Source organism: Cherax quadricarinatus, chromosome 28 (genome assembly GCF_038502225.1).
Source record: "Cherax quadricarinatus isolate ZL_2023a chromosome 28, ASM3850222v1, whole genome shotgun sequence".
In the NCBI taxonomy this organism is placed as follows: Eukaryota; Metazoa; Arthropoda; class Malacostraca; order Decapoda; family Parastacidae; genus Cherax; species Cherax quadricarinatus.
This window is the reverse complement of record NC_091319.1, coordinates 383755-409826: the sequence shown is the minus strand read 5'-3', so window position 1 is coordinate 409826 and position 26072 is coordinate 383755. Positions and strand designations below refer to the sequence as shown.

The window sequence follows — 26072 nt, the reverse complement described above, 5'->3', positions numbered from 1 at the left end:
GCTTATAACCATGAACAGACAAGACAGGAATTTAAATTACATGTTAGTATTACACGTATAAGTTTATTACTATTAAAATTTAAAATAGTTAACTACTCACAACAGAAAAGGATTGGCAGTTTGGAGAGATATACATTGTGTATTTTTATATGTATATACTTCTAAACTGTTGTATTCTGGGCACCTCTGCAAAAACAGTGATTGTGTGTGAGTGAGGTGAAAGTGTTGAATGATGATGAAAGTATTTTCTTTCTGGGGATTTTCTTTCTCTTTGGGTCACCCTCGGTGGGAGACGGCCGACTTGTTAAAAAAAAAAAAAACAGAAGAGGAAAATTTATAAGATATTTAGGTCTGTCTTGGCCCAATAAAGTCACAACTGTGTGTCTTGGCCTTGATAACGGTCTAAAATAGACCAAACTGTTATTAAAGTTCTTTTCTAAATTATGGGTTAGTTGTGAATTTTAACTTTTATTCTTCTATAGTAGACTAAACAAAAGATACTGAAATGTTCTGAAACATGCTTTTTTGGCTTTCTGAGATCTAACCTTTTAACTGATTCTGATGTATGAGTATGCAGGTGATGTCAATGTGTCTGACAAACTAGTACATACAATTTTTCATGCCTTCAAATTCACTACAGTGGACCCCCGGTTAACGAACTTTTTTCATTCCAGTAGTATGTTCAGGTGCCAGTACTGACCGAATTTTTTCCCATAAGGAATATTGTGAAGTAGATTAGTCCATTTCAGACCCCCAAACATACACGTACAAACGCACTTACATAAATACACTTACATAATTGGTCGCATTTGGAGGTGATCGTTAAGCGGGGGTCCACTGTATTTGTCAATGTTTTTGACCTCTGTGCAACTCTTTGTGTCTTCTACAATCTTTTCATGCCTTTGAAAAACCCTAAAGCCAGGCAGGTTCACACAGTGCATCATGGTTAACATTACCTAACTAGCAATGAAACCAGCACCTGCTGTTCCACCACCAGCTTCCCTACCAGAAAACAGGGTGTAGAAAAACTGGCAGAAGATGCCTTATTAAATCCGAATTTACTACAATTTCATGATACTAACAGCAGACTTAAGCCATAAATACACTAATTAGATTTAACCCAGAATAACCCAAAATTGTTACATTCCATGTTTTGATAAGTATTACACCCTTAAACAATTGAATGTCATTAAGATTTTCTTGTAAATACAGTGGACCCTCAGTTAATGATGGCATCGGGTAACGATAAAATTGGATAGCGATATGTTTTTGCATCAAAATATTGGCTTGGTTACTGATAAAAAACTCAGTTAACCCTTTCAGGATCGACAGGCCCTCTCAGAGACTTGTTCTCAGGGTCGTCCAAACTTCAAAAAAAAAAAAAATTATTTTTTTTCTTATGAAAAGATAGAGAATCTTTTCCCGATCATAATGACACCAAAAGAATAAAATTTGGTGGAAAACTTACAGAATTAAGCTCTCGCAAAGTTAGCGGTCTCGACGATGTTTACGCATCAGCGATTTTGCCCACTTTGAGCCCTATTTTCGGCTAATTCCACTGTACTAGTCGACAAAAATCATGACTATTTCGCTAGAACTCCATTTTTTCTATCGAACGATTGCAAGAAACTACCCATTTACCAATTTCAACCATCCAATACAGTGGTCAGAATTTAGCAATTTTGCCAATTTCACACAAATTTCAAAAGATGCCAATTTCCAAATAGGGTTCAGAATAAACAATAAAGACATTCCTGGCACTAAAATGACTTTTCCTCTGTTCATTAGTCACGTCCCAACACCCCTCTTACATTCTTTTGCTTTCCACTTTGAATTTTTATTCTCACAAAAAATAGAAGATTTACTGTTATGCAGACTACTGCATTAGTGTAAAAAATGGTATAAATAATATCGGTGTACTTGTGAAAGAATATTAGACTCACCAGTTGACGTGTATTGGACGCTTAGCATGATTTGTTTACTTTTGAACTTGGGTAAAAATCAAACATTTCTGCTAATTTGAGCTCAATTTCAAGGTACTTTTCATTGTAAAACCAGTCAAAATCATCTCAATTTCTGTAATATGTCTTCCATTCTATAGAATGAGACCAGGAAAACTACAATACAACAATAAATACCATATGAAAATACAGTGCAAATTTGCTGTTTTAATCCAAAAAACAGTCAAATTTTTTTTTTCTTATTACGCACTGTATGCTGCAGGATTTTTTTTATACTGCGCACACTGACCACATAGACCCATTCTTTCATATGTAGGGCTACCAGCTTTCTCTCACTAGACTTGAGGGCACTAGAATTTAGGCGTACTAGTATGTCAAAAACCCTGGTGCGTAAGCAGTACTAGTACGGCCGAAACCCTGAAAGGGTTAAGGATATTCATTCCAAACGTGTCCGTGTGGCCTGAGCTGCCCGGCCACTCCACGTACAGCCAGTGTGCCATTGTTTACAAGCCAGTGAAGACGACTACATGCTTACATGCGATATATTTTGCATTATTCCATTGTTTTTAGTGCTTGTAACTGCTAAATAAGCCACCAAGGGCCCAAAGAAAGCCTCTAGTGCCAGCCCTGTTGTAAAGAAGTTAAGAAATACAGTGGTCCCTCGTTTTTCGTAATTAATCCGTTCCTGGAGCCGTTACTATAAACGAAATTTACGATTTACGAATCAATTTTCCCCATAAGAAATAATGTAAATACAATTAATCCATTCCTGACACCCAGAAGTATTAAAACAAAAAAATTTTTAACATGAAATATACATGTAGTACATAAACAATACAATGGGAAATGATGAATGAAACATTAACAGCATAACACTTACCTTCATTGGAGATTCTTCTTAGTGTATGGGAGACTGGAAGAGGAGAGAGAGTGGATTGTTTATAGTTTGGAAGGGGAATCCCCTTCCAGCAACACCTCAGGTACCAATTGCTTTTCTGGGGTTGCTTGTCTTCTCTGTTTCTTAATGCCACTAGGACCACCTTGAGAGTCAATGGAGTCCTGTCTCGCAAAATAACTGTGGAGAGAGCTCTGTTTCTGGCGTCTCTTTAACACTTCCCTAAAATGGCCCAAGACTTTGTCACTGTAAATGTTGCCAATATGGCTTGCAACAACCTTGTTAGGGTGATGTTTCTCCATAAAGCTTTCCATCTTACCCCACATAGTAAAAATCTCTTTAATTTCTGAAGAAGGCACCTTCTTCCATCTCTCTTCCTCCTCCTCAGCAGCAAGATTCTGAGCTGCGATGTGTTGCTCTTCCTGCTGAAGCTCTTGCAGCTCCTCAGTGGTGAGCTCTTCGTTGTGGTCTTCCACCAATTCTTCCACATCCTCCAAACTCACATCCAACCCCATGGAACTCCCCAGTGCCACAATTGATTTTACAACAGACATAGGCTCATTAGGGTCAGTCCCAAACCCTTCAAAATCCCTCTTGTCGACACAATCTGGCCACAATTTTCTCCAGGCAGAGTTCAAAGTCCTGGTAGTCACTCCCTCCCAAGCCATACCTATAAGGGTTATGCAATGAAGGATGCTGAAGTTCTCTCCAAAATTCCCTTAGGGTCAAGTGAGTGTTTGTGGTCACAGTCAAGCATCTGTGAAACACTGCTTTTGTGTAGAGTTTTTTAAAGTTTGCAATGACCTGCTGGTCCATGGGCTGGAGGAGAGGAGTGGTATTTGGGGGCAAGAACTTTACTGTGAAGAACCCAAACTCCTCGAAAATTAGGTTATCCAAGTTTGGAGGATGAGCAGGTGCATTGTCCATTACTAACAGGCACTTGAGATCCAATTTCTTTTCCAGGAGATACTCCTTCACACTAGGGCCAAACACTTCACTGAAGCACTCAACGAGAATTTCCCTCGTGACCCATGCCTTACTATTAGATTTCCAAAACACAAACAATTTACTCTTCATAACATTGTTTTTCCTGAACACTCTGGGATTTTCAGAATGGTCCACTAGTAATGGCTTCACTTTGAAATCCCCACTAGCATTAGCACAGAACATTAGCGTCAGCCTGTCTTTCATAGGCTTGTGTCCTGGCATTGCCTTTTCCTCTTGTGTAATGAAGGTCCTCTTTGGCATTTTCTTCCAAAAGAGGCCTGTTTCATCACAATTGAACACTTGTTCAGGTTTCAGTCCTTCAGCCTCTATGTACTCCTGGAATTCATGCACATATTTTTCAGCTGCCTTGTGGTCCGAACTGGCAGCCTCACCATGCCTTACCACACTGTGTATGCCAGTACGGTTCTTAAATCTCTCAAACCAACCTTTGCTGGCCTTAAATTCACCCACATCACCACTATTTGCAGGCAATTTCTTTACCAAATCTTCATGCAACTGCCTAACCGTTTCACAAATAATCAAGGTCATAAGAGTATCTCCTGCTAATTGTTTCTCAATTATCCACACCAATAATAACTTCTCAACCTCTTCGAGCACTGGTGATCTCATTTTTGTCAGCATAGTTACCCCCTTTGCAACAACAGCATCCTTGATTTCCTTTTTCTTGGCCACTATGGAACATAAGGTTGTGTAGGGTTTCTTATACATCCTGGACAGTTCGGCCACACTTGTACCACTTTCATACTGTTCAATGATGGTTTTCTTAAATTCAATCGTATTTCTCACCTTCTTTATCACAGGCTTGGCACTAGGAGCTTTCTTTGGAGCCATGGTAGCTTATTTAGTACTTGCAAGCACTAAAATAAATGGAATATTATGAAATATTTCGCTGGAGCACGTGAGGGGACCTTCGCTCACTGGTAAACAATGCCAGACTGGCTGCCGCCACGGCTCACGCCGTGGGTATGCATCCCGGACGAACTACGACTCGCGAGTCAACCTATGAAAAGCGAGTCCATGTTTATATGAAAATACCCTTATGATTGGCGAAATTTACGATTGCCGGGAACTACGAAAAGCGGGGGACCACTGTACTATTGAACTGAAGAAAGAGATCATCGCAATATACGAAAGTGGAGCGCGTGTCTCCGAGTTGGTCAGGTTATATAACAAACCCCAGCCAACCATTGCTACTATCTTGGCCAACAAAAAGGCAATCAAGGAAGCTGTTGTTGCAAAAGGTGCAAATGTGCTTACAAAACAGAGATTGCAAATACTCGAAGATGTGGAGAGACTGTTGTTGGTGTGGATCAACTAGAAACAATTATCAGGAGATATTGTTTCTCAGTCAATAATATGTGAAAGGCAAGGCAGTTGCATGATGATCTCGTTAAGAAAATGCCTCCAAATAGTGCTCATATCGAAGAATTTAAGGCCCAAGTCACCATGAGCCCAAGGAAAGCTAGTGCAAGCCCTTTGGTAAAGAAAGTGAGGAATCTATTGAGGCACTGGGGATGTCCCAGGGGTTGGAGGTGAGGATGTGGGAGAGTTGATGGAGGACCACAGGGAAGAGTTAACCACTGAAGAGCTGCAAGAGCTTCATCTGCAAAAGCAAGAGATCACAGCTCAGGAAACTGCTGCAGAGAAAGAGAGATGGAGGAAGGTGCCTTCTTCAAAGATTAAGGACATTTGTGCAAAGTGGAATGAAGTGCAAACATTTATGGATGAACTTCACCCTAACAAAGCTGTTGCAGGCCGTATTGGCAACATGTACAATGACAGTGTTGTGTCCCACTTCAGACAAATCTTAAAGAAACGCCAGAAACAGAGCTCTCTGGACAGATATTTTGTGTGACAGGGTTCCAGTGACTCAAGTTGTTCCCAGTGCCAGTGTCTTTAAAAAACAAAGGGAAGTAACCCCAGATAAGGACTTCATACCTGAAGTCCTAATGGAAGGAGATTCTCCTTCCAAACAATAGTGTACACCTTCCTCCTATCCCCTCCTCCCATCTTCCATCCACCCAGAAGTCTTCAGTAAAGGTAAGTGTAATGTTATTATTTTTTATATGCATGTATACTTGATTTCTCATTGTTTTCAGTATGTAAATCTTCATTAAATTTGAAAAAAAAAAATATTTTATTTTAATATTTTTGGGTGTCTGGAACAGATTCATTTTATTTCCATTATTTCTTATGGGGAAAATGGTTTCGCCATTCGGCACTTTCTACTTTCGGCAGGCTCTCTGGAACGGATTAATCACGAAACTCGGGGGTCCACTGTACTGTGCTACCTCGGGATATGAACTTGATTCGTTCCACAAGGCTGTTTGAGTACCGATACCAAACAAATTTGTTCCCACAAGGAATAATGTAAATTAGATTAATCCGTTTCAGACCCCCAAAAATACACTTACAGAAGCACTTACATAAATACACTTACATAACTGTTTGAGTTTTGAGCTGTTCGTATCCCAAGGTACCACTGTACTACCATCCTGACAAGCGAGTGTGAAACGGAAACCTGTAATTGTTTTACATTATGGTAGAATTGCTGGTATCTTTTTTCTGTCTCATATGCATGCAAGGTTTCAGGTATGTCTTGCTGCTTCTACTTACACTTAGGTCACACTCCACATACATACAAGCATATATATACACACACACCCCTCTGGACTTTCTTCTATTTTCTTACTAGTTCTTGTTTATTTCATCTTATTTTTTTTTATTAACACACCGGCCGATTCCCACCAAGGCAGGGTGGCCTGAAAAAGAAAAACTTTCACCATCATTCACCCCATCACTGTCTTGCCAGAAGGGTGTTTTACACTACAGTTTTTAAACTGCAACAAACACCCCTCCTTCAGAGTGCAGGCACTGTACTTCCCATCTCCAGGACTCAAGTCCGGCCTGCCGGTTTCCCTGAATCCCTTCATAAATGTTACTTTGCTCACACTCCAACAGCACGTCAAGTATTAAAAACCATTTGTCTCCATTCACTCCTATCAAACACGCTCACGCATGCCCGCTGGAAGTCCAAGCCCCTCGCACACAAAACCTCCTTTACCCAACCCTCCTTTACACAACAGTGCCACGATCACACGTGCAAAGAAAATGATAGGATGGATACTGAGAATGTTCAAAACGAGAGATGCCAAGCAAATGATGATCCTTTTCAAATCACTTGTTCTCTCTAGGCTGGAATACTGTTGTACATTAACATCTCCATTCAAAGCAGGTGAAATCACAGATCTAGAAAGTGTACAGAGATCCTTTACTGCACGTTTAAGTTCTGTCAAGTACCTTAACTACTGGGAACGCTTGGAAGCACTTGACTTGTACTCGTTGGAATGCAGGAGGGAGAGATATATCATAATCTACACTTGGAAAATCCTGGAAGGAATGGTCCCAAATCTGCACACAGAAATCACTCCCTACAAAAGTAAAAGACTGGGCAGGCGATGCAAAATGCCCCCAATTAAAAGTAGGGGCGCCATTGGTACACTAAGGGAAAACACCATAAGTGTCCGGGGCCCAAGATTGTTCAACAGCCCCCTATCAAGCATTAGGGGAATTGCCAATAAACCCCTGGCTGCCTTCAAGAGAGAGCTGGACAGATACCTAAAGTCAGTGCCGGATCAGCCGGGCTGTGGCTCATACGTTGGACTGCGTGCGGCCAGCAGTAACAGCCTAGTTGATCAGGCCCTGATCCATCGGGAGGCCTGGTCATGGACCGGGCCGTGGGGGCGTTGATCCCCGGAATAACCTCCAAGTAACCTCCAGGCAACCAGGTACCCCCTCTCTCCAACCTTTCCTAGGCCGACCCCTACCCCGCCTTCCTTCCGCTACAGACTGATACACTCTTGAAGTCATTCTGTTTCGCTCCATTCTCTCTACATGTCCAAATCACCTCAACAACCCTTCCTCAGCCCTCTGGACAACAGTTTTGGCAATCCCGTATGTACATGGTAAAGTGGAATAGAATTCTTCCTCCATAAGCCATGCGTGGCTGGTGGCTAAAGCTCTTGCTTCACACGGTGAGGGTCTGGGTTAGAGTCCCGGTGAGGGTAGAACCATTGGGCGTGTTTCTTTACATCAGTTGTCTATGTTCCCCATCAGTAAGATGGGAACCTGGGTGATAGACGACTGATGTGGGTCGCATCCTGGAACAAAGTGACCTAATTTGCCCGAAATGCTCAGCATAACAAGCGACTTTCTATATAGTAGTACAGTGGTACCCTGAGTTTCGTACAGCTCACAACTCGAATAATTATGCAAGTGTATTTTTGGGGGGTCTGAAAAGGACTAATTTAATTTACACTATTCTTTGTGGGAACAAATTTGTTTGGTAATGGCACTTGAAACAGCCTTCTGGAATGAATTATGGCTGAAACTTGGGGTACCACTGTATGTCACTGATGTCAGCTAGGCTTGTATACCTTGTACAAGTACTTGTAGTAAATAAAGATATTATTATTACAGTATTATTATTAAAATGCCAGGAGCAAGGGGCTAGTAACCCTTCCTCCTGTATACATTACTAAATTCAAAAAGAGAAACTTTTGTTTTTCTTTTTAGGTCACCCTTCCTCAGTGGGATATGGCCAATTTGATGAAAAAAAAAAAAAATAACCAAAGATATTCCCTCAAACCTAATTTTGTTTAAACACACTGGCCATCTCTCACCAAGGTGGAGTAACTCAAAAGAAGAAATACTTTCACCATCATTCACTTTATCACTGCTTTGCCAGAGGTGTGCTAATACTACAGTTAAGATGCCCTCCTGTCTGCAAATATCCCCACCCCTCCTTCAGAGTGCAGGCACTGTACTTCCCACCTCCAGGAATCAACTCCAGCTAACCAAATTCTCTGAATTCCTTCACAAAATGTTACCTTGCTCACTCCAACAGCACATCAAGTCCCAAATATTATTTGCCTCCACTCGCTCCTATCTAACACGCTCGCATGCACCTACTGGATATCCAAGCCCCTCGCACACAAAACCTCTTTTACTCCTTCCCTCCAACCTTCCCTGCACTACAGATTTATACACCCACCAAGTCATCCTGTTTTTCTCCAAAGCACCTCAACAAACCCTCCTCAGCCCTCTAGATAATACTTTTAGTAACCTAGGATAATTCAATATAGTCAAACAATATGACTTATTTCCATGTTTTCAAGAAGTATTATACTATGAAACAATTGTAATACCATAAGTATTCCTTGTATACTGTTAGAATACCAAAGTAGTAAAAAAAATAAAAACAACCATTTTACCAAATTAAACTGTATATTCCAAGCGGAGCTATGTCAGGCTAAGCATTTTTTTTTTTTTTAACACAATGGCCATTTCCCACTGAGGCAGGGTGAACCAAAAAGAAAAAAACTTTCATCATTGCTCAACACTTTCACCATCATTCATGCATAATTATTGTCATGTACAGTGGAACCCCAGTTTTCGTACGGTCCAAATATCATACAATTTGGATTTCGACACTTTTTTTGGTGAATTTTTACCCCGGGTTTCGTACATCCACTCTGAAATCATCCATATCAGACGCGTCCGCCTGCCCGGGATGCCGCCGTTCAGTCTGCCTCTGTCACTTGTTCAGTGAGCAATACTCTGCGCGTTCATCCAAAACACTGGTGGTAGTGGGTGGTAGTGATGGTGGTGTTAGGTAAGACACATATGCAACAGTTAGACAACTTTATTCCGAAACGTTTCGCCTACACAGTAGGCTTCTTCAGTCGAATACAGAAAATAGGCAGGAACAGTAGAGATGTGAAGACGATGTAATCAGTCCATCACCCTTGTAGTCGTAGAATTTGAGGTTGTCAGTCCCTCGGCCTGGAGAAGTTCAGTTCCATAGTCAGGAACTATCTGAAGATCAAGCGACAGTGCGGAGACTTAAATACTGTCGGAAGGAGAGGTGCAGAGTAGTAGTAGTAGTAGTAGTAGTAGTAGTAGTAGTAGTAGTAGTAGTAGTAGTAGTAGTAGTAGTAGTAGTAGTAGTAGTAGTAGTAGTAGTAGTAGTAGTAGTAGTAGTAGTAGTAGTAGTAGTAGTAGTAGTAGTAGTAGTAGTAGTAGTAGTAGTAGTAGTAGTAGTAGTAGTAGTAGTAGTAGTAGTAGTAGTAGTAGTAGTAGTAGTAGTAGTAGTAGTAGTAGTAGTAGTAGTAGTAGTAGTAGTAGTAGTAGTAGTAGTAGTAGTAGTAGTAGTAGTAGTAGTAGTAGTAGTAGTAGTAGTAGTAGTAGTAGTAGTAGTAGTAGTAGTAGTAGTAGTAGTAGTAGTAGTAGTAGTAGTAGTAGTAGTAGTAGTAGTAGTAGTAGTAGTAGTAGTAGTAGTAGTAGTAGTAGTAGTAGTAGTAGTAGTAGTAGTAGTAGTAGTAGTAGTAGTAGTAGTAGTAGTAGTAGTAGTAGTAGTAGTAGTAGTAGTAGTAGTAGTAGTAGTAGTAGTAGTAGTAGTAGTAGTAGTAGTAGTAGTAGTAGTAGTAGTAGTAGTAGTAGTAGTAGTAGTAGTGAGAATGTAACCACTACTACTACTACTCTGCACCTCTCCTTCCGACAGTATTTAAGTCTCCGCACTGTCGCTTGATCTTCAGATAGTTCCTGACTATGGAACTGAACTTCTCCAGGCCGAGGGACTGACAACCTCAAATTCTACGACTACAAGGGTGATGGACTGATTACATCGTCTTCACATCTCTACTGTTCCTGCCTATTTTCTGTATTCGACTGAAGAAGCCTACTGTGTAGGCGAAACGTTTCGGAATAAAGTTGTCTAACTGTTGCATATGTGTCTTACCTAACAACCTGTCGGTATTGTATACCATTTTGATGTTCAGTGATGGTGGTAGAGGGTAGTTGTGGTTGTGATGGTGGTAGAGGGTGGTAGTGATGGTGGTAGAGGGTGATAGTGATGGTGGTAGAGGGTGGTTGTGGTGGTGGTAGAGGGTGGTAGTGATGGCAAGCAATCGAAGATGTTGAGAAGTTGTGGTTGGTGTGGATCAACGAAAAACAGTTAGCATGAGATAGTGTTGTGGAGGCGATAATTTGCAAAAAAGGCAAGGCAGTTGCATGCGGATCTCGTAAAGAATATGCCACCGAGTGTCTTCAATAAAGGTAAGTGATTTAAATGTTCATTTATCCATTAAAATTAGTGCTTTATATTTACTTCTCATTGTTTTCTGTATGTAAAACTATAGTTATTCTCTATAAAATGTATTTTATGCTAATATTTTTGGGTGTCTGAAATGGATTAATTGGATTTACATTATTTCAAAAAGGGAAATATTATTTCAGTTATCTTCCATTCCGGATTTCGACTGATCCTTTGGAACGGATTAAGGATGAAAACCGGGGTTCCACTATATCACTAAAATACCTCGAAACACATCTAATTTCAAAATAAATTAATATGTAGCATTAAACACTAAAAGCAATTAAAAAACTGAAAAATAATCATAATTTGGTAACAATGAATTAGAAAACGTAAATAATACTGGTGTATTTATGCTGCTGTTGCCAACTTTATTTATTTTTTTTTTTTTTGGCCAACTTCAACACACCATAAAATCTTAAGTTTTTATCAGATTCCACTCATTTTGTTCTTATTCATTTCATAAAAATACATTTTCTTTAACTTTTTTTTTTTTTTCAAAATCTTGCTGTACAAACACACAAGAAGTTTTCCGTTATCTGGGTTTGCTACAGTTAAGGGGTTAAATAAGTATCAGCTCCTAAATATTACTGTACTACTGTAAGCTTTAGAAAAATGTAATGACAAACTGCCTAATGATATTTATGTATTTTTGCTACAATATTTATATGAAATACTTAACAGTTTCCTGCAAATAGGCTCTGAAGATAATATGAGCTATTTTATGTACTTTTTGCTATAAAAAAATTACTCACACTAAGAAATAATTAAAAAAAGTCCACAAATTCCTAACTTGCCCTCTTCTCTCTCATACATTACACCTATTATGCAGAAAAAGAAAATAAGATTACCATAAATAAGCATGGATAAACACACATCAAAAGCAAGGCATTGCATTTGGATTATATCCCTTCTTATATAGTGTCTACATTCTCCATGCAAAATTGGTTGCAATGATTTAACATGTGGAGTAAGCTTGGGGGGGCAATGAATCGAAGTTGCATGCAAACCTTTTTTGTAATAATAAAAATAATAATAATGCTTAATCTTCGGCTTTACATGGGCAACAAGCATTTACTGTTAACAAAAAATATTGTAACTTAATTTAAACCTGAAAATTTGTGTACAATACATTGTAATCTTAAAAAAAAAAAAAAAAAAAAAAAAAAAAAAAAAAAAAAAAAAAAAAAAAAAAAAAAAAAAAGGTGATGGTAATCCTCTTGCCCCTTAGCAGAGCAATAAGAAATTAATTCAAAATACAAAATAATAATGACCTAAAATTTTTCTTATATACTGGTTGTCTCCCACTGAGGCAGGGTGACCCAGAAACAAACTATGAATTCTCTGCATAATATTTACATTACACATTGCCCTTAGACACGACATCTCAATTGTCTTCAACCTCCTCCTCCTTGTTGCAACATTTACAACTCAAGCTTCACACCCAAATAAGTGTTGGAACTACTATACTCTCATACATTCCCCTCTTTATCTCCATGGATACATAAAAAAAATTCTGATATGAGCCCAACAAAGGCTAATATAGCCAACAGCAAAATGTTACAAAGTCTTATCTAAGAGAATCTTCTTCATTTAATTGGTTTTAAAAATAGGATACTGAATGAATGACCAAGACTTGGGTCCTGGAGGTGAGAAGTAGAGTGCCTGCACTCTAAAGGAGGGATTTGGGATATCTTGCATTTAGAATGACATTTAAACTGTCATATCTACACCCCTCTAGAAAGACAGCAAAGGTGTGAATGATGGTGAGAATGTGCTTTTTCTTTGGGGAGGGGGGTCACCCTGCATCGGTGGGAACAACCAGCATATTAAAAAAAAAAAAAAAAAATATGGTGTGTGCAAATGGTACAAAAATTTATGAAGGGTACAAAAAAATTTATGCTACAGTCAGGCACAGATACATATTCTTCATTTAATATTATTATTTTTTTTTTTTATTATTATCACACCAGCCGATTCCCACCAAGGCAGGGTGGCCCGAAAAAGAAAAACTTTCACCATCATTCACTCCATCACTGTCTTGCCAGAAGGGTGCTTTACACTACAGTTTTTAAACTGCAACATTAACACCCCTCCTTCAGAGTGCAGGCACTGTACTTCCCATCTCCAGGACTCAAGTCCGGCCTGCCGGTTTCCCTGAATCCCTTCATAAATGTTACTTTGCTCACACTCCAACAGCACGTCAAGTATTAAAAACCATTTGTCTCCATTCACTCCTATCAAACACGCTCACGCATGCCTGCTGGAAGTCCAAGCCCCTCGCACACAAAACCTCCTTTACCCCCTCCCTCCAACCCTTCCTAGGCCGACCCCTACCCCGCCTTCCTTCCACTACAGACTGATACACTCTTGAAGTCATTCTATTTCGCTCCATTCTCTCTACATGTCCGAACCACCTCAACAACCCTTCCTCAGCCCTCTGGACAACAGTTTTGGTAATCCCGCACCTCCTCCTAACTTCCAAACTACGAATTCTCTGCATTATATTCACACCACACATTGCCCTCAGACATGACATCTCCACTGCCTCCAGCCTTCTCCTCGCTGCAACATTCATCACCCACGCTTCACACCCATATAAGAGCGTTGGTAAAACTATACTCTCATACATTCCCCTCTTTGCCTCCAAGGACAAAGTTCTCTGTCTCCACAGACTCCTAAGTGCACCAGCAAAGAGCAGCTGTGACAACTCCCACTTTGTGTGTGATTCTTTATCTTTTAACTCCACGCCTCTTGCCAAGACCCTCGCATTTAATAGTAAACTGCATTTTGAGAGCCTGTAGAAAAAAAATGTTTAGCATGAAAATGTTAATTTTTTATCTCTCTCCATGCAGAAGTGGAAGAGAATCTTTCCTTCGCAAGCCATGCGTGTCATAAGAGGGGGCTAAAAAGGCTGAGAGCAATGGGATAGTAACCCTTCTGTATAAATTACTAAAAATAAAAAGAAGAAAAACTTTATAAAGCTGAGATGTTTGAATGTGTGTGGATGTATTAGAGATGATAGAGAGATGATTGCCAAGGTTATGAATGAAAAGAAGTTAAATGTCTATGCTCCAAGTGAAACAAAGCTGAGGGAGATAGGGGAGTTTCAGGAGAAGAAATAAATGGGATTAGGTCTGGAGTATCAGAGTTAGAGCTAAGGAAGGGGTAGCAATAATGTTGAAAGATCAGTTATGGAAGAAAAGAGAATATAAATATATAAATTCAGTGATTATGCGAGTTAAACTGAGGGTTGGATGCAAAAAGTGGGCTATAATAAGTGTTGATGCACCTGGAGAAGGGAGTGTAGAGGAGAGAGATTCTGGGAGATGTTAAGCGAGTGTCTGGGAAGTTCTGAACCAAGTGAGAGTATTTGTGGTGAGGGACATGAATGCTAAAGTGGGTGAAATGGTTACAAAGGATGTGGTAGGCAAGTTTGGGGGTGCCAGGTGTAAATGATTAATGGGGGGAAGGGGTTCCTTTGGTTGAACTTTGTATAAATAGGGGCTTGGTAACAAATGATACATATATTAAGAAAAAAAAAAGAGGATAATTACTGGTAGATAAAAGACATGGGTGAAGATGAAGTGAAGGTTTATAAACTAAAGGAGGAGGCAGTTAGGGTAAGATATAAATAACTATTGGAAGAAAGATGAGCTAGCGAGAGGTATGGAATAGATTTAAGAATGTAGTGTTAGTGTGTTCAGCAGAAGTGTGTGGTTAAAAGAAAGTGGGTGCTGGAGGAAAGAAGAACGACTAGTGGAATAATGAGGTAGAGAGAGTAGTAAGAGAAAAAGTTAGCATATGAGAGGTTTTTACAAAGAAGTGATGCAAGGAGGGAGGAGTATATATAGAGAAAAAGAGAGGTTAGAGTGGCGAAGAAATGTAAAAAGAGAGCAAATGAGAGTGGGCGAGATACTTTTTGCTTAGAATAAAAGAACGTTTCAGAGTGAGATTAATAAGTTAAGAAAGCCTAGGAGATGAATGTATTTAACAGTTAAAAATAGGAGAGGAGGGTTATTATATGGAGAGCTGGAATATCAGGAAGATGGAAGGAATATTTTGTGCATTGGGCAGGGAGGTATAACATCTTGTAGGAGTGAAGAAGAGCCAGTTGTGAGTGTGGGTGAGGTGCATGAGGCAGCGGGTAGAATGAAAGGGGGCCATGATAGGATTAAGGCAGGTGGGGATATAGTTTTGGAATTGCTGGTGTTTTTATTTAATAAATGTATGGAAGAGGGGAAGGTACCTAGGGATTGGCATACAGCATGCATAGTTCCTTTTGTATAAAGGCAAATGGGACAAAACAGTGTAAAAATTATATGGGAATAAGCAATTGAGTATACAGTGGACCCCCGGTTAACGATTTTAATCCGTGCAAGAGGGCTCATCGTTATGCGAAATAATCGTTATGCGAATTAATTTTCCCCATAAGAAATAATGGAAATAAAATTAATCCGTGCAAGACGCCCAAAAGTATGAAAAAAAATTTTTTTTACCACATGAAATGTTAATTTTAATACACACAAACTGAAAAAGGCATGCACAATTACATGACACTTACTTTTATTGAAGATCTGGTGATGATTGATGGGATGGGAGGAGGGGAGAGCATTATCTTCTTACTGTTTAGAAGGGGAATCCCCTTCCATTAGGACTTGAGGTAGCAAGTCCTTTTCTGGGGTTACTTCCCTTCTTCTTTTAATGCCACTAGGACCAGCTTCAGAGTCACTGGACCTCTGTCGCACAACAAATCTGTCCATAGAGCTCTGTACCTCCCGTTTCTTCAAGACTTTCCTAAAATGGGCCATAACATTGTCATTGAAATAGTCACAAGCACGGCTTGCAACAGCTGTGTCAGGGTGATTTTCATCTATAAAGGTTTGCAGTTCAAACCACTCTGCACACATTTCCTTAATCTTTGAAGTAGGCACAATGGATTCCACAACTGGCATAGGCTTCTCAGGGTTAGCCCCAAACCCTTCAAAATCTTTCTTAATTTCCATACTAATTCTCACCCTTTTTACCACAGGGTTGGCACTAGAAGCTTTCTTGGGGCCCATGGTCACTTATTTTCCAGAAACACCACCGAAAACACTGTAATAATACGAAATATTCCGAGTGTATGCTTGGATGTTACCGCGGAGGCTGGCTGGTAAACAATGGGACGGCCGGCACATGTGAGGGCACATTGGACGCGTCTCGGACGAAAATCGGTATGCGGGTTTTTAATCGGTATGCGGGGCAAAAATTTTGCGATAAAAGTAATCGTTATGCGGAAAAATCGCTATGCGATGCCATCGTTATGCGGGGGTCCACTGTACCTGGTAAAGTGTATGGTAGAGTTATTATTGAAAGAATTAAAAGTAACAGAAAGCATGATGGCAAATGAACAAGGAGACTTTAGGAAGGGTAGAGGGTGTGTAGACCAAGTGTTTACAGTGAAGCATATATATGAGCAACTGCCCAGGGAGGTACTACCGTCCTGCCAAGTGAGTGTAAAACGTAAGCCTGTAATTGTTTTACATGATGGTAGGACTGCTGGTGTCCATTTTTCGGTCTCATTAACATGCAAGGTTTCAGGTATGTCGTGCTACTTCTACTCACACTTAGGTCATACTACACATACATGTTTTTTTTTTTTTTTTTCAACAAGTCGGCCGTCTCCCACCAAGGCAGGGTGACCCAAAAAAGAAAGAAAATCCCCAAAAAGAAAATACTTTCATCATCATTCAACACTTTCACCACACTCGCACATTATCACTGTTTTTGCAGAGGTGCTCAGAATACAACAGTTTAGAAGCATACACATATAAAGATACACAACATATCCCTCCAAACTGCCAATATCCCAAACCCTTTAAAGTGCAGGCATTGTACTTCCCATTTCCAGGACTCAAGTCCGACTATATGAAATTAAGCGGTTTCCCTGAATCCCTTCACTAAATATTACCCTGCTCACACTCCAACAGATCGTCAGGTCCCAAGTACCATTCGTCTCCATTCACTCCTATCTAACACGCTCACGCACGCTTGCTGGAAGTCCAAGCCCCTTGCCCACAAACCCTCCTTTACCCCCTCTCTCCAACCTTTTCGAGGACGACCCCTACCCCGCCTTCCTTCCCCTATAGATTTATATGTTTTCCATGTCATCCTACTTTGATCCATTCTCTCTAAATGACCAAACCACCTCAACAACCCCTCTTCTGCCCTCTGACTAATACTTTTATTAACTCCACACCTTTTCCTAATTTCCACACTCCGAATTTTCTGCATAATATTTACACCACACATTGCCCTTAGACAGGACATCTCCACTGCCTCCAACCGTCTCCTCGCTGCTGCATTTACCACCCAAGCTTCACACCCATATAAGAGTGTTGGTACTACTATACTTTCATACATTCCCTTCTTTGCCTCCATAGATAATGTTTTTTGACTCCACATATACCTCAACGCACCACTCACCTTTTTTCCCCTCATCAATTCTATGATTAACCTCATCCTTCATAAATCCATCCGCCGACACGTCAACTCCCAAGTATCTGAAAACATTCACTTCTTCCATACTACTCCTCCCCAATTTGATATCCAATTTTTCTTTATCTAAATCATTTGACACCCTCATCACTTTACTCTTTTCTATGTTCACTTTCAACTTTCTACCTTTACACACATTCCCAAACTCATCCACTAACCTTTGCAATTTTTCTTCAGAATCTCCCATAAGCACAGTATCATCAGCAAAAAGTAACTGTGTCAATTCCCATTTTGAATTTGATTCCCCAAAATTTAATCCCACCCCTCCCCTGAACACCCTAGCATTTACTTCCTTTACAACCCCATCTATAAATATATTAAACAACCATGGAGACATTACACATCCCTGTCTAAGACCTACTTTTACCGGGAAGTAGTCTCCCTCTCTTCTACACACCCTAACCTGAGCCTCACTATCCTCATAAAAACTCTTTACAGCATTTAATAACTTACCACCTATTCCATATACTTGCAACATCTGCCACATTGCTCCCCTATCCACTATCATATGCCTTTTCTAAATCCATAAATGCAATAAAAACTTCCCTACCTTTATCTAAATACTGTTCACATTTATGCTTCAATGTAAACACTTGATCTACACATCCCCTACCCACTCTGAAACCTCCTTGCTCATCCGCAATCCTACATTCTGTCTTACCTCTAATTCTTTCAATTATAACCCTACCGTACACTTTTCCTGGTATACTCAGTAAACTTATTCCTCAATAATTTTTACAGTCTCTTTTGTCCCCTTTCCCTTTATATAAAGGGACTATACATGCTCTCCACCAATCCCTAGGTACCTTCCCCTCTTTCATACATTTATTAAACAAAAGTACCAACCACTCCAACACTATATCCCCCCCCTGCTTTTAACATTTGTGTCATGATCCCATCAGTTCCAGCTGCTTTACCCCCTTTCATTTTACGTAATGCCTCACGTACCTCCCCCACACTTACATTCTGCTTTTCTTCACTCCTAAAAGATGGTATACCTCCCTGACCAGTGCATGAAATTACTGCCTCTCTTTCTTCCTTAACATTTAAAAGTTCCTCAAAATATTCTCGCCATCTACCTAATACCTCCATCTCCCCATCTACTAACTCCCCTACTCTGTTTTTAACTGACAAATCCATACTTTCCCTAGGCTTTCTTAACTTCTTTAACTCACTCCAAAATTTTTTCTTATTTTCATTAAAATTTCTTGACAGTGCCTCTCCCACTCTTTCATCTGCTCTCCTTTTGCACTCTCTCACCACTCTCTTTACCTTTCTTTTACTCTCCATATACTCTGCTCTTCTTATAACACTTATACTTTGTAAAAACCTCTCATAAGCTACCTTTTTCTCTTATCACACCCTTTACTTCATCATTCCACCAATCACTCCTCTTTCCTCCTGCCCCCACCCTCCTATAACCACAAACTTCTGCCCCACATTCTAATACTGCATTTTTAAAACTATTCCAACCCCCTTCAACCCCCCCCACTACTCATCTTTGCACTAGTCCACCTTTCTGCCAATAGTCGCTTATATCTCACCCATACAAGCATATATATATATATACACCCCTCTGGGTTTTCTCCTGTTTTCTTTATAGTTCTTGTTCTTGTTTATTTCCTCTTACCTCCATGGGGAAGTGGAACAGAATTATTCTTCCATAAGCCATGCGTGTTGTAAGAGGCAACTAAAATCCCAGGAGCAAGGCTAGTAACCCCTTCTCCTGTATATATTACTAAATGTAAAAGGAGAAACTTTCGTTTTTCCTTTTGGGCCACCCCGCCTTGGTGGGATATGGCCAGTGTTGAAAGAAGAAAGATATATGTGAGCAGTATTTAGATATAAGTATAAGTTTTTGTTGCATTTATGGATTTGGAAAAGGCATATGATAGGGTGGATAGGGGAGCAATGTGGCAGATGTTGCAAATGTATGGAATAGGTGGTAAGTTACTGAAAGCTGTTTTTTATGAGGATAGCGAGTCTCAGGGTAGAGCGCATAGGAGAGAGGGAGATTATTTGTCAGTAAAACTATGCCTTAGACAAGGACGCATGATGTCACTATGGTTGTTCAATATATTTATAGATGGGATTGTAAGAAGTGATTGCTCGGATGATGGCAAGAGGTATGGGATTAAGAGAGAAAGAACCTAACACAAAGTGGGAGCTGTCACAGTTGCTTTTTGCTGATGACACTGTGCTTTTGGGAGATTCTGAAGAGAAGTTGCAAAGGTTGGTGAACAAGCTTGGGAAGGCATGTAAAAGAAGGAAATTAAAAGTGAATGTAGGAAAGAGCAAGGTGATGAGAGAAAAAAAAAAAAAAAGGTAATAACAGATTGCACATTAGACTGGAGGGAGTATGGAGGAAGTGAATGTATTCAGATATCTGGGAGTGGAATTGTCAGCAAATGGGTCTATGAAAGGTGAGGTGAATCATAAAACTGATGAGCAAAAAAGGTGAGTGGAGGACTGAGGAGTCTGTGAAGATGATCATCATCATCCATGGTAGCAAAGAGGGAAATATATGAGAGTATAATTTTACCAATGCTCTTATATGGGCATGAAGCATGGGTGATAAATGTTGCAACAAGGAGAAGGCTGGAGGCAGTGGAGATGTCATGTCTGAGGACAATGTGCAGTGTGAATATAATGCAAAAAATCCATAGCTTGGAGATTAGGAACAGGTGTAGGGTTTCCAAAAGTATTATCCAGAGGGCAAAGGAAGGGTTGTTAAGGTGGTTTGGACATTTAGAGATGATGAAACAAAATAGAATGACTGAGGGAATATAAATATGTATTGGAAGGAAGGCAGGGTAGGGGTCATCCTAGGAAAGGTTGGAGGGAGGATGTAAAGGTTTTGTATGGGGGGCCTGGACTTCCAGCACGTGTGTGTGAGCGTGTTAGGTAGAAGCGAGTGGTGACTAATGCGTTTTATGACCTGACATGCCATTGGAGTGTGTGTGCAAAGTAACATTTATGAAGGGATTCAGGGAAACTGGTTAGCTGGACTTGAGTCCTGGAGGTGGAAAGTACAGTGCCTGCACTGCTTGCCTCTGGCAAGAGTGATGGAATGAATGATCAAATTTTTTTTTTTTGGGTCACCCTACCTTAGTGGGAAACGGCCAATGTGTTTATAAAAAAAAAATTCTGCTAGTTCTGGAGCTGACAAAATAAGCCTGGTAAAACAATGCCTGCACTTTAAAGGAGGGGTTTGGGCTATTGGCTGTTTGAAGTGACATCAAAACTGTCATATCTGGGCACTTCTGCAAAGACAGTGATTGTGTGTGAAAGATGGTGAAAGCTTTTTCTTTTTTAGGTTACCCTGCTTCAGTGGGAAATGGCCAGCATGTTAAAAAAAAAAAAGCTAAAAATACAAAAAATTAAGAGAGTCCAAGTGGTGATAAATGATTTATAGGACTTGAAGTGCTGTTGGGATGTGAGCAAGGTAACATTTATGACTGGAATCAGGAAAGCTGGCTAGCAGTTCAGGAGGTTGGAAGTACAGTACCTGCGATGTTTTAGACAGGGTGGGGATGTTGATGTTCTAAGAGCCATCAGAATTGTGATGACGTACTTTTGGTAAGACAGCGGTTAATGAATGAATGGTAATTTTTTGGGGGGAGGGTGGGTAACCTACCTTGATGGGAGTTGGTTAATGAAAAACAATTTTACTAACTTCCAGATACTAGAGCTCCAGTAGGAGGAACTGTTGGAGGTGCAGGTGTTGGCTGCACTGGTCCCATAGAAGGCATTACCCCATACTGATTCATCATAGCAGGTGCCTAAAAGGAAAAGATATGACAATTACTAAATGAAAGCTGTAATGCAAGGAAAGCTTGAGTAAGTAACTCAGTATCTATGTAGTAGGCCATTTAATTCTCAGCTACAGTTGGAGGCACTAACCTGAGGTTAAGGATCAACACTTCCACCTAATGAGAGTTTTCTCTTTAAATTCACTAAGCAGCACCGATCCATTTTGTCCTTTCTTGGATACTGCTTTCATAGTCTATTTTTTCATCACTTTCTAATTACATATGTACACACTTGTAAAATACAGTAATGGAAAAAAAAAAATTGAATACCTGAATTTAACACATGAGGTATGGAAAAAAATGAAGGGGAGTAGTTTAAGATGGAATTGTTGATAAACAATTTAATTATGCAATTATGAAACCTCTGATATACTGCTGTGTGCATGCCTTGCTAGGGAGTGCTAAAGCTAGGTTTCCACGATACTAAACTCTGTATCCAAGTTAGTAATGATGGATGTCAATATCATTTGCTATGCCTTACAAAAAGTTTTTACAGCTGAAAAGGTTTATTCTCTAATAAGAATGTTAACAGGTAAGAGTATATAAATATAATAAACTCCAGAGTCCACAGTGTGCATACCATTGCAAGTATGTGTAGTGGAGGGTTGAAAAGGGATGGTATAGTTTTAAAAATGCAGTATTAGAATGTGGGGCAGAAGTTTGTGGTTTAGGAGGGTGGATGCAGGAAGAGAGAGGAGTGACTGGTGGAATGATGAAGTAAAGGGTGTGATAAAAGAGAAAAAGGTATCTTATGAGAGGTTTTTACAAAGCAGAAGCAATATAAGAAGGGCAGAGTATATGGAGAGTAAAAGAAAGGTGAAGAGAGTGGTGAGAGTGCAAAAGGAGAGCAAATGATAAGAGTGGGAGAGGCAGTGTCAAAAAATTCTGCTGAAAATAAGAAAAAATTTTGGACTGAAATAAACAACTTAAGAAAGCCTAGGGAATGCATGGATTTGTCAGTTAAAAACAGAGTAGGGGAGTTAGTTGATGGGGAACTGGAGGTACATATTGGGTAGACGGTGGGAATACTTTGAGGAACTTTTAAATGTCAATGACGAAAGGGAGGCAGTAATTTCATGCACTGACCAGGGAGGTATAACATCTTTTAGGAGTGAAGAAGAGCAGGATTTGAGTGAGGAAGGTGCATGAGGCATTATGTAGAATGAAAGGGGTTAAAGCAGCTGTAACTGACAGGATCATGACAGAAATGTTAAAAGCAGGGGGGATATAGTGTTGGAGTGGTTGGTTTTTTTTAATATACGTGTATGTATGAAAGAGGGGGGAAGGTACCTAGGTATTGGCAGAGAACGTGCATAGTTCCTTTATATAAAGGGAAGGGAGACAAGAGAAATTGTAAAAATTATAGGGGAATAAGTTTACTGAGTCTAGTTAGTAGGATGGTAGACAGCAACCACCCAGGGAGGTATTACCGTCCTGCCAAGTGAGTAAAACGAAAGCCTGTAATTGTTTTACATGATGGTAGGACTGCTGGTGTCTTTTTTCTGTCTCATAAACATGCAAGATTTCAGATACGTCTTGCTACTTCTACTTACACTTCGGTCACACTACACGTGCATGTACAAGCATATATATGCACACCCCTCTGGGTTTTCTTCTATTTTCTTACTAGTTCTTGTTTATTTCCTCATTTCCATGGGGAAGTGGAACAGAATTCTTCCTCAGTAAGCCATGCCTGTTGTAAGAGGCGACTAAAATGCCGGGAGCAAGGGGCTAGTAACCCCTTCTCCTGTACCTATTACTAAATGTAAAAGAAGAAACTTTAGTTTTTCCTTTTGGGCCACCCTGCCTCGGTGGGATACGGCAGTTGCGTTGAAAGAAAAAAGAAAAAAGTTTACCAGTATACCAGGTAAGTGTATGGTAGGGTTATTACTAAAAGAATTAGAGGTAAGACAGAGTAGGATTGCAGATGAGCAAGGAGGCTTTAGAGTGGGTATGGGATGTGTAGATCATGTGTTTACATTGAAGCATATATGTCAACAGTATTTAGATAAAGGTAGAGAAGTTTTCATTACATTTATGGATTTAGAAAAGGCATATGATAGAGTGGATAGGAAAGCAATGTGGTAGATGTTACAATTGTATGGAATAGCTACTAAGCTACTAAGTGCTGTAGTTTTTATGAGGATAGTGAGGCTCAGGTTAGGGTGTGCAGGAGAGAGGGAGAATACTTCCCGGTAAAAGTACGTCTTAGACAGGGATGTGTAATGTCACTATGGTTGTTTAATATATTTATAGATGGGGTTGTAAAAGAAGTAAATACTAGGGTGTTGGGGAGAAGGGTAGGATTAAATTATGGGGAATCAAATACACAAGTTACTTTTTGTTGATGATAGCATGCTTTTGGGAGATTCTAAAGTTGCAAAGGTTAGTGGATGAGTTCTGGAAGGTGTGTAAAGGTAAAAAGTTGAAAGTGAACATAGAAGAGAAAGGTGATGGGGGTATCAAATGATTTAGATAAAGAAAAATTGGATATCACATTGGAGAGAGAGAGTATGGAAGAAGAACATTTTCAGATATTTGGGAATTGACTTGTCAGCAGATGGGTTTATGAGATGAGGTTAACCATAGAATTGATGACTGAAAAACGGTGAGTGTGCGTTGAGGTAACTGTGGAGATAAAAAAAAAACATTATCCATGGAGGCAAAGAAGGGAATGTGCGAGAGTATAGTGGTACCAACACACTAAGATGGGTGTGAAGCTTGGGTTGTAAATACTGCAGCGAGGAGGTGGCTGGAGGCAGTGGAGATGTCATGTCTAAGGGCAATGTGTGGTGTAAATATTATACACAGAATTTGGAGTGTGGAAATTAGGAGGTGTGGAGTTACTAAAAGTCATTTAGAAAGAATGGAACAAAGTAGAATGACTTGAACAGTGTATAAATCTGTAGGGAAAGGAAAGTGGGGTAGGGGTTGTCCTTGAAAACGTTGGAGGGAGGGGGTTAAGGATGTTTTGTGGGCAAGAGGCTTCGACTTCCAGCAAACATGCGCGAGCGTGTTAGATAGGAGTGAATGGAGACGAATGGTTTTTGGGACTTGACGAGCTGATGGAAAACTGGTTAGCCGAACTTGAGTCCTAGAAATGGGAAGAACAATGCCTGCACTTTAAAGGAGGGGTTTGAGATATTGGCAGTTTGGAGGGACCTCTAAACTGTTGTATCTGAGTGCCTCTGCAAAGACAGTGATTATATACGAGTGATGGTGAAAGTTCTGAATGATGATGAAAGTATTTTTGTTTTTGTTTTTTTCTTTCTTTTTGGGTTACCCTGCCTCGGTGGGAAATGGCCAATGTTAAATTTTTCTTTTTTCAACAAGTCGGCCGTCTCCCACCGAGGCAGGGTGACTCAAAAAAAGAAAGAAAATCCCCAAAAAGAAAATGCTTTCATCATCATTCAACACTTTCACCTCACTCACACATAATCACTGTTTTTGCAGAGGTGCTCAGAACACAACAGTTTGGAAGCATATACATATAAAGATACACACCATATCCCTCCAAACTGCTAATATCCCAAAACCAGTCCTTCAGAGTGCAGGCATTGTACTTCCCAATTCCAGGACTCAAGTCCGGCTATATAAAAATAACCGGTTTCCCTGAATCCCTTCACTAAATATTACCCTGCTCACACTTCAACAGATCGTCAGGTCCCAAATACTATTCGTCTCCATTCACTCCTATCGAACACACTCATGCACGCCTGCTGGAAGTCCAAGCCCCTCGCCCACAAAACCTCCCTTACCCCTTCCTTCCAACCTTTTTGAGGACGGCCCCTACCCCGCCTTCCTTCTCCTACAGATTTAAATGCTCTCCATGTCATTCTACTTTGATCCATTCTCTCTAAATGACCAAACCACCTCAACAACCCCTCTTCAGCCTTCTGACTAATACTTTTATTAACTCCACACCTTCTCCTAATTACCACACTCCGAATTTTCTGCATAATATTTACACCGCACATTGCCCTTAGACAGGACATCTCCACTGCCTCCAACCGCCTCCTTGCTGCTGCATTCACAACCCAAGCTTCACACCCATATAAGAGTGTTGGTACTACTATACTTTAATACATTCCCTTCTTTGCCTCCATAAATAATGTTTTTTGACTCCACATATACCTCAATGCACCACTCACCTTTTTTCCCTCATCAATTCTATGATTAACCTCATCCTTCATAAATCCATCCGCCGACACGTCAACTCCCAAGTATCTGAAAACATTCACTTCTTCTATACTCCTCCTCACCAATTTGATATCCAATTTTTCTTTATCTAAATCATTTGATACCCTCATCACCTTACTCTTTTCTATGTTCACTTTCAACTTTCTACCTTTACACACACTCCCAAACTCATCTACTAACCTTTGCAATTTTTATTTAGAATCTCCCATAAGCACAGTATCATCAGCAAAAAGTAACAGAGAAATTCCCATTTTGTATTAGATTCCCTATAATTTAATCCCACCCCTCTCCCGAACACCCTAGCATTTACCTCTTTTACAACCCCATCTATAAATATATTAAACAACCATGGTGATATTACACATCCCTGTCTAAGACCTACTTTTACCGTGAAGTAGTCTCCCTCTCTTCTACACACCCTAACCCGAGCCACACTATCCGCATAAAAACTCTTTACAGCATTTAGTAACTTGCCACCTATTCCACATACTTGCAACATCTAC

General features: G+C 40.0%; 1 protein-coding gene across 6 annotated transcripts in view; it reads right to left on the bottom strand.

Annotated features, from left to right (window-relative positions):
• Window positions 1-26072, bottom strand: part of LOC128693205 (protein transport protein Sec31A-like) — a gene marked incomplete at its 5' end in the record, with an annotated part of 75510 nt that overhangs the window by 20900 nt on the left and 28538 nt on the right. For all 6 annotated transcript variants that reach the window (XM_070089275.1, XM_070089277.1, XM_070089276.1 and 3 more), the window contains 1 exon segment: window positions 21234-21339. In XM_070089275.1, the coding sequence (XP_069945376.1) occupies window positions 21234-21339 (106 nt within the window).